General features: G+C 40.2%; 1 protein-coding gene across 1 annotated transcript in view; it reads left to right on the plus strand.

The window, feature by feature from the left end:
* The first annotated feature begins 4,201 nt into the window (after positions 1-4,201).
* LOC133653562 (zinc finger protein 771-like) overlaps positions 4,202-9,961 on the plus strand; it is a 19,255-nt gene continuing 13,495 nt past the window's right edge. The window contains exons 1-2 of the mRNA XM_062052983.1: positions 4,202-4,421; positions 6,728-6,990. Of these exons, the coding sequence (XP_061908967.1) occupies positions 4,408-4,421; positions 6,728-6,990 (277 nt within the window). The 5' untranslated portion in view covers positions 4,202-4,407. The remainder of the gene's footprint in view (positions 4,422-6,727; positions 6,991-9,961) is intronic.

Genomic DNA, 9,961 nt, shown 5'->3' on the forward strand with positions numbered 1-9,961 from the left:
GTCAACAGGGGGGAGCTCAAAGGTACCACTGGGTCCAAACACTATTACTTCTGTCTTCTTTTCTTTGAAATTTAGGGCCATCCAGGCCTTGATATCATCAAGACAAGCAAGTAGTGGCTGCATTGAAGAGGCATGATTTCTCTTTAACGGAAAACAAATGTGTGTGTCATCGGCATACCAATGAAAACAAATATCATGCTTTCTGAGGATTGAGCCCAGGGGAAGTAAATAAATAGAAAAGAGCAGTGGTCCTAAAACTGAGCCCTGTGGGACCCCACATGTCAAGGGAGCAACAGAGGATTCAGAACCAGCAACATTTACAGAGAAGGTCCTGTTAGTCAAATATGACTTCAGCCAACTCAAAGCAGTACCACAAATGGCCACTTGATGCTGTAGGCGGCTTAATAAAATATTATGGTGCACCGTATCAAATGCTGCTGTTAGATCGAGTAAAAGTAAAATCTCATGATCACCTAAATCTGTTGCTCGAATGATGTCATTAAAAACCCTTAATAATGCTGTCTCTGTACTATGGAGGCGTTTAAACCCAGACTGAAAGACTTCTAAAATATCACAGTCCTCTAAAAAAGTGTTTAACTGGGAAAAACAATCTTCTCCAAGATCTTTGAGAGGAAAGGCAGCTTAGAAATGGGTCTAAAATGGGCTAAAACCGAACTGTCCAGACCAGGTTTCTTTAAAGGCGGTTGAACCACGGCGTGTTTAAAACTGGTAGGAACCACACCAGAAAACAGACTGCTATTTAAAATGTTAAGAACAGGCTGCCCTATGCAAAAAACACTTATTTAAAAAATGTAGGAGGGACAGCATCATGGGGGGAACCTGAGGGCTTCATATGATTAGTTAATTCCTGTAGCTGTCACAGAGTCACTTTCTCAAACTGATTAAAAACAGCAGAGAAGTTAAACGGGACAGAAGGGTCAGAGGTCGGAACAGAAATGAGAGCCCTTGTTGTGGCAATCTTATCAATAAAATACTCTAAAAATGCATTGCACAATTCAGATGAGGGTTCCAAACATATAGGCTGAGGGGCATCAAGAACAGTCAATGGTTTTGAATAAAACACGAGGGTGATCCATCCTTTGTCCGATTATAACTGTGATCAAAATTATACTGAAAATTAAAACTAAATGAATACTGCCCCTGTAACTACTTGGTATTGGATCCATACCACAATGTGTAGTATCACTAAAACTAATGTAAAGTATCAAAATACAGAAGAATATGTGATTATTACATTTTAACAGAAGTGTAGATAAAAACATGTTACAACAGAAAGTAACCAAATATTAACAGTAAAATAACAAGTATATTAATAATAATTGTTTTGACAAAATAATACAATTAGATAAGACACAATATGTTACTGCATATGTCAGCAGCCAAATTAGGAGCCTTTTAACTCGTTTTGAAATGACTCTATTATCATTCATATACCAAATGATGAGATATATTGTTATGCTAGGATATAGATTTTAAGGTCATATCACCTGTACGAAAGCCTATTGTGTGCCGTTAACCAGTTTTGTAATGTTCCTGTGCCTTTAAGTTGATAGGTCAATCTGTGACGTCATTTCCCCTTTAAAGCACGTCTTTGTCAGAATAGCCGGTTTCAATCAATGGTGGCAGCCAGCCTTGTGTGCGTTGATGACTAAATGGAAGTTTTGTCACATACTGTTACAGCATTCGAACTGAATGTCCTGCCTTGCTACTTCTGCAAATGTTTTGTGCATCGTATGCTAAGATCAGATGTTTTTGGGTCAATTGAGAGATAATTAGTCTCGTTGACGGCATTTACATTCACATGTAGTTTATTTAACGTCATTACAACTACGATGGCGGAGTTTGGCCTTTACATGGCGACAGAGACCACATAATCGCCACGTATGGTTCTGAAGCTTAGAAACTTGTTGAAGTTCATGCATAGTTAAGTTCAGTATATATGTTGTTATTATGCACACCTTTATATTATATTACATTATGTTATATTATGTATGCATATACATGTATATTACTGCCTATATGATTGGATTGTAATTTTTCCTCTTTTCTCTATTCGTTTAGACCACACACACACACACACACACACACACACACACACACACACACACACACACACACACACACACACACACACACACACACACACACACACACACACACACACACACACACACACACACACACACACACACACACACACACACACACACACACATTCACAACTACCTTTCAGCAATAAAGATGATTAAAGGATTCTCTGGCCGGAATCTGTCCATCGTGTCCCAACTCTAAAAGAACTACTATCCCTTCCTTACATCACCCATCCCAAAAATTGGTTCGCCGAGTCGTTTCGTTTGGCCCACCAAATATATTTATTTGTTATATTTTTCTTTTGACATGTGTGTGTATGTTGAAAATGTTGTACTACTGTTCTACATCACGTGGAAGTGTCATGTCATGAGGTTGGTGTGCTTTTAACTAGGAGTGTGACGATACGGTCAGCTCACCAAAGGATATACGATATTGGCTTAAAGAGAACAAGACAATATTTTGGTAATTAACATAATTCTTACGCCAATGTGTACTTTACATGTATATTAATGTACATTCCCTTGTGTGCTTATTAGTATTACTGTAACTTCATTGTGAATAATATCAATAAACAACCTCAATTGTTTTTCATAATCTCATCACTAGTTTGTTCTAGATTATAAATCATGCCTCACGCTTGTATTGGCGAAGGTCGTGACCATAGACCGAGAAGTTGGTCAAATTAATTTGAAACCCAAAGACATCACTAAGAAGACACGGCAAGATGCTAATTTCTTCCCAGCATTCTTGACCCAAGGAGTGAGGATTATGCTCAATATATCAGCTAAACAGAGAGAACAAGAGAAAAAGATATAAACATCCCATCATTGTGGATAATATCAATAAACAAACTCAATTGTTTTTCATCTTTAACTTGTGTGTTGCCTTACATAAGGATTGTGAATGATTAAAAAAGTGCAGTTCCCCTATAAATTATGAAATAGAACAAAAAGATATCATGTAACAAGAACAGGATATATTGATAATAAATTGAGCGATGAATTCATCTTGATACTGTCCTGCCTCAGTGAATATGTCCAGGCTTTCCCTTTTAAAAGGCAAAGTCCTCCCAGGGTCTTTTGTCCTAATGACTGTCTGGATAAAGTGAAGAGACTATAATTTAAGTAAAACAATTTATTTTACAAATGGACTAGGATAAGTAATGTCCATTTCTCAGATTATATAATTGTTGATGATGAAGTGCTGATATCAACCAAACCTAAACCCCCCCGCCCCAACCCCCTCCACATGCCACCCCGGATTGCAAATAATTCAATGTATATACTCTGATGATTAACTTGTGTGATGACTGTATTATGATGATAGTATATATTTGTACCATGAATTGATTAACGTGGACCCCGACTTAAACAAGTTGAAAAACGTATTCGGGTGTTACCGTTTAGTGGTCAATTGTACGGAATATGTACTGTACTGTCTACTAATACAAGTCTCAATCAATCAAACTCAATCAACTCATGTTTACGGGTAGCTAAATTCGATAGAACGCTGTCAACCACGTGGTTGCAAATAACAGACGTATGTGCATCATCTTCACAAGAACACCCACATTCTTACACACAACATATTTAAGAATGGTGCTAATAAATAAATATAAAGTTAGTACACATGTGAGAGTAAGAAGTAAACAAACCTGTTCTGTTAAACACAACTGTAAGTTTCTTGAAAACAGCGTGATGTTGTCGCTCCTTCTCCTCTTTTGTTGGACAAAGTTCCTCCTCGTACTCTGCTATCGGTTTTATTTCTAACATCACAAATATTAATTCAACGGCAGCAGTTAGTCGCTGATTCACCAACACTCACAGCCGTTGTAATTTAGATATTTTCACTCAATAATAACACTTTACACTTACATTGGATATCTGCTTTGCTGTGTCGATAACTTCCGCGTCTCTTTGTTAGCAGCTAAAAAGCTAAGCTAACCAGCAGGCTAGGCTAGCACGTTAAAGTGCACTCAGACTAATGTATCCGGATACAAACAATTATTAACGATGTTTACTCTATTAAACAACCTACATGTGTACATGTACGGTGTAATTAAGCTCAATAAACTACAATAACCAAAACAACGTCTTCTCCGTCCAACGCCATCTTGTTTGTCTTCCTCCTGTGGCGTCTTGGAGGTGTTCTCAACCGTGGAACAAATGTTCGCCAAACACGTGTTTCACCGGGACAATAGTGAATGGTGCACACTTGCTTCGCCAAGCCACAGAACAAAAATTAAGAGTTGCTGGTGTAACAATTGGAAGAACATATTTGACTCCTCTCTTCTACATGCGGCTAATGAGGTAATATAAATTATATATAGTTTTATATTATTTACCTGATATGTTGTTCGAAACTAACGTGCTAGCGTTAGCCCGCTAACAGGCCTATGTAGCAAATGCAAGCGTTTTTTGAGGAGTGTATTTTATATGTTCTCTGTGAGAATTATATTGACTTATTTAATACTTTAGCTGCTTTTTGCTGTATAGTACAGTCACGCTTAACATCATAAAATAGGTGTTACTGGAAAGGAACGAACGTCTCGTAATTTAAGTCTGGAATAAGTCACACTGTATTACACTTACATTAAAAAGGGACAAGCGGTAGAAAATGGATGGGTGCAGTAGTCTACTTCGTGTTAGTGCTAACTTTATTAGCATTGAATACAAATGATATGTTGTTTGCACACACTTCTATTACCTTGATAACATACCATGGAAATGAAGTCAACTGATGTTTGTTATTACTAATACACTAGTTGCACACTTGTAAGTGATTAATGCTTATTCAGAGTGAAAAAAAGAAATATTTAATTTAATATTTAAGTAAATGTTGAATATGAAAAAGTGCTTTAAAGGCCTACTGAAATGACATTTCTTATTTAAACGGGGATAGCAGATCCATTCTATGTGTCATACTTGATAATTTCGCGATATTGCCATATTTTTGCTGAAAGGATTTAGTAGAGAACATCGACGATAAAGTTCGCAACTTTTGGTCGCTGATAAAAAAGCCTTGCCTGTACCGGAAGTAGCGTGGCGTCACAGGTTGTGGAGCGCCTCACATCTGCACATTGTTTACAATCATGGCCACAAGCAGCGAGAGCGATTCAGACAGAGAAAGCGACGATTACCCCATTAATTTGAGCGAGGATGAAAGATTCGTGGATGAGGAAAGTGAGAGTGAAGGATTAGAGGGCAGTGGAAGCGATTCAGATAGGGAAGATGCTGTGAGAGGCGGGTGGGACCTGATATTCAGCTGGGAATGACTAAAACAGTAAATAAACATAAGACATATATATATACTCTATTAGCCACAACACAACCAGGCTTATATTTAATATGCCACAAATTAATCCGCATAACAAACACCTCCCCCCTCCCGTCCATACAACCCACCAATACAACTCAAACACCCGCACAACACACTCAATCCCACAGCCCAAAGTACCGTTCACCTCCGTTAACTTCATACAGCACATATATTTCCCCAAGGTTACGTACGTGACATGCACATAGCGGCACGCACGTACGGGCAAGCGATCAAATGTTTGGAAGCCAAAGCTGCGTACTCACGGTAGCGCGTCTGCTATCCAACTCAAAGTCCTCCTGGTTGTGTTGCTGCAGCCAGCCGCTAATATACCGATCCCACCTACAGCTTTCTTTGCTGTCTTCATTGTTCATGAAACAAATTGCAAAAGATTCACCAACACAGATGTCCAAAATACTGTGGAATTTTGCGATGAAAACAGACGACTTAATAGCTGGCCACAATGGTGTCCCAATATGTCCGCACAATCCGTGACGTCACGCGCAAACGTCATAATACCGAGACGTTTTCAGCAGAATATTTCACGGGAAATTTAAAATTGCACTTTACTAATCTAACCCGGCCGTATTGGCATGTGTTGCAATGTTAAGATTTCATCATTGATATATAAACTATCAGACTGTGTGGTTAGTAGTAGTGGGTTTCAGTAGGCCTCTAATATAATGTACACAAATTGAACATGCATCAATATTTTTTTTTTGTAATCGAATGATGAGGTACCCAAATATTTTCACGCCAGCACACTTCTTACGGTTTGAGTGAGGTTTAACCAACATACTATCGGACGACCGCACGAGCTGGCACTTGTTACACATGCACACTGCACTTCTCTTTGTTTTCTGTTAAGTTTAAAAATGTTGCTTTCGCAGAAGGAAGAAAGAGGAAAGGATATTGTGTGTAAAAGTAAAGCCAACCAATCACAGCTCTGCAGTCCTTGTGACCATTGACGTGAGGTCAGACTATTTTGGAGGTGCACATCAAGCTTCGCTGGTAGGTTGGTAGTGGGAGGAGCGAGTTGGCGTCACTTGATGCTGCAGCACAATGAAACTGCTGACTGACTTAATGCAGACATGAAGCTGCTTATCTTGTATCAATAATTACTGTAAATATAGAAAACAAGATAAATTACACAATTTATAATAATCAATACATTATGATTATTCCATGTGTAGAAGAACATCACGGCAACTTCTGTGAGTCCACTTGGAAAATATTATATTTGATAGACTAAAAAATATTTGACACATCTGAGCTGAAGTTTGTTTGTGTTGTCTTGCAGACGTCCAACAGATGAACGGTCGTCAAGAAGAACGTCCCCTTCAGCAGCAGGGGGCAGGGAGGGCTCCTCTTTGAGGCAGGAGGATCCACAGCCCCCCCACATCAAAGAGGAAGAAGAGTATCTCTGGGTTACTCATGAGGGAGAGTGTCTTCCAGGGCAGGAGGAGGCTGATCTCACCAAGTTTCCAAAGACTGTTGTCTCTCTGAAGACTGAAGACCATGAATACAAACCACCTGATTCCTCACACCTTCATCACAGTCCAAGTAAGCACAACATCCAGATGTCATCCAATACAATGTTCGTAAAATCAGATTTTCATCCAGGGTCCTACATTCTCTCTCAGGATAGAGATATACTTGCTTTTTACACGACCATTCTCTTTTCTGTGCATGCTTAATAGTAAAAAACTGCTAGTACAAGGCGGCTAACATTACAGGTAATGGGAGTCCTCTATTGTGCCCATAACGCAACAAAACATCCGGAAATCACCAACAATACTCCATTTACTTGTGTGTTAACCAAGTAATATATTGTAATTGTTAAGTTAAAGTTAAAGTTAAAGTACCAATGATTGTCACACACACACTAGGTGTGGTGAAATTTGTCCTCTGCATTTGACCCGTCCCCTTGATCACCCCCTGGGAGGTGAGGGGAGCAGTGGACGGCAGCGTAGCCGCGCCCGGGAATCATTTTTGGTGATTTAACCCCCAATTCCAACCCTTGATGCTGAGTGCCAAGCAGGGAGGCAATGGGTCCCATTTTTATAGTCTTTGGTATGACCCGGCCGGGGTTTGAACTCACAACCTACCGATCTCAGGGCGGACACTCTAACCACTACGAGCTAACATCGAGGAACTACTTTTTGTCAAACGGCTCCTTGCTTGCAGAGAGGTAAACTAGCTACTGAGCTGATGCTGCATCGCCTCTGAGTTGGTAAAAGTTTGTGATAGATTATACACTGAGTTTCCTATACTGCTGTTATTTCTTGTAAGGGAATGATGTATACATGAATGATGAATGCAAACAATCAAGTAAACAACAATTAATGGCCAATGCAGTCACATGTTATTTGAATCAAGTACAACCAGCACTTGAGCTTGAATTAACGAGAGGAAACCTTTTTTCACATTTTAAACATTCAAGAAACTTTAAATAAAAGTAAAGTCCCCAATATTTTAACAGTCGATTGTTTGCTAGTTTTGCTGTTGTTTTTAGAATTAGTATTCATGCCAACACAAGTTGATATCCAAATCTCTTTAGGTTAAATGAGCAGTTGTTTGACCTGCTACTGCTCTCATTTTAATAAACAGACACAGTAGCAGAGATAAGTAGCAACAAATGCAAGCACCACAACACAATAACATAAAGCCATAACACAACAACTATAAGCCAGAAGAGGACAATAAAAGACAGAACGGAAGTGACGGCGGGCAAGTTTTGGCGACTCGCCGACTTCCTGAGACAGAAAGTTGAAAAAGGTAAAGAACAAAGTTGGAAAAGTAAGCGAAGTGTGACCACTTTTTCACTCATAAATAACTTTTCTTACTTTTTCAATAATACTAATATACTATCTTCAGGAATCTAGTCCGTCGCCATAACTTGCTCCGCTGTTAGTTCTGTATTCTCCGTCGCGTCTTTGGTGGCTTAAAGTTGTGTTGTGGCTTTATATTATTGTATTGTGGCGTTTGTACAGTATGTGTTGTGGCTTTTGCGATCGTGCTGTAGCATGAAAGTTGTGTTGTAATTTATGATATTGTCGTGCCGTGTCTGCATTTGTTGTAACCTTTTTCGACCACCGTAGGTATCCGCCATTTTTTGTTTTGCCGACTGATGGCGATGACGTCACAGACGGGCAGACAAATTTGAATAATGTTTAGTCCTGGTCATTAAGTGTTAAAGTTCACATGAAGTCTGCTGTTCCTAAATCCAATGTTTTCCTTTTTCTATTGTCGATAAAATCGATCTATTCCCTTTCAAAACGATGTTGCCGAAAGGCAAACTTGCAGAGCACAGATCGAAGTAGTTGAATCTAAGGAATATAAATCAATACATCGATTAATCGTTAAACCCCTATTGACTGGTAAATTGTCATCGACAACCTTAAAGATTACTAATCAGATTGATTTTAATTTAGCCATTGGATTTTAAATTAATTCATAAATATTTACTTAGACCAGGGGTCCCAGACACGCGGCCCGCGGGCCAATTGCGGCCCGCGAGACGTTATTTTGCGGCCCGCACCTTAATATGAAAATTTAATGTTAGTGCGGCCCGCAAGTTTTATATGAATGGCGCTTGACAGAGTCATACTTGCCAACCCTCCTGATTTTTACGACAGCGTCATACTTGCCAACCTTTCCGATTTTTCCGGGAGACTCCCGAATTTCAGGGCAACCATTCTCCTGAATTTGTCCCGATTTTCACCCGGACAACAATATTAAGGGCGTGCCGTGATAGCACTGCCTTTAACGTCCTCTACAACCTGTCGTCGCGTCCGCTTTTTCACCATACAAACAGCGTGCCCGGCCCAGTCACATGTTGTATGAGGCTTCTGCAGTCACACGTAAGTGACTGCAAGGCATACTTGATCAACAGCCACACAGGTCACACTGAGGGTGGCGGTAAAAACAAGTTTAACACTGTTACAAATATACGCCACACTGTAAACCCACACCAAACAAGAATGACAAACACATTCCAGGAGAACATCCGCACCGTAACACAACAGAACAAATACCCAGAATCCCATGCAGCCCTAACTCTTCCGGGCTACGATAAACACCCCTGCTACCATCAAACCCTGCCCCCCCAACCCTGCCCCCCACACAGGGGGCGTCGGTTGAGGTGGGCGGGGTTGGAAAGGCCGGGTTTGGTGGTAGCGGGGGTGTATATTGTAGCCCGGAAGAGTTTTTAGGGCTGCAAGGTGTTCTGGGTATTTGTTCTGTTGTGTTACGGTGCGGATGTTCTCCCGAAATGTGTTTGTCATTCTTGTTCACAGTGTGGCGCATATTTGTAACAGTGATAAAGTTGTTTATACGGCCACCCTCAGTGTGACCTGTATGGCTGTTGATCGAGTATGTCTTGCAGTCACTTACGTGTGTCTGCAGAAGCCTCATACAACATGTGACTGGGCCGGCATGCTGTTTGTATGGTGAAAAAGCGGACACGACGACAGCTTGTACAGGACGCTAAAGGCAGTGCTACCACGGCACGCCCTTAATATTGTTGTCTGGG

Source organism: Entelurus aequoreus, linkage group LG07 (assembly GCF_033978785.1).
Source record: "Entelurus aequoreus isolate RoL-2023_Sb linkage group LG07, RoL_Eaeq_v1.1, whole genome shotgun sequence".
NCBI classification, from domain to species: Eukaryota; Metazoa; Chordata; class Actinopteri; order Syngnathiformes; family Syngnathidae; genus Entelurus; species Entelurus aequoreus.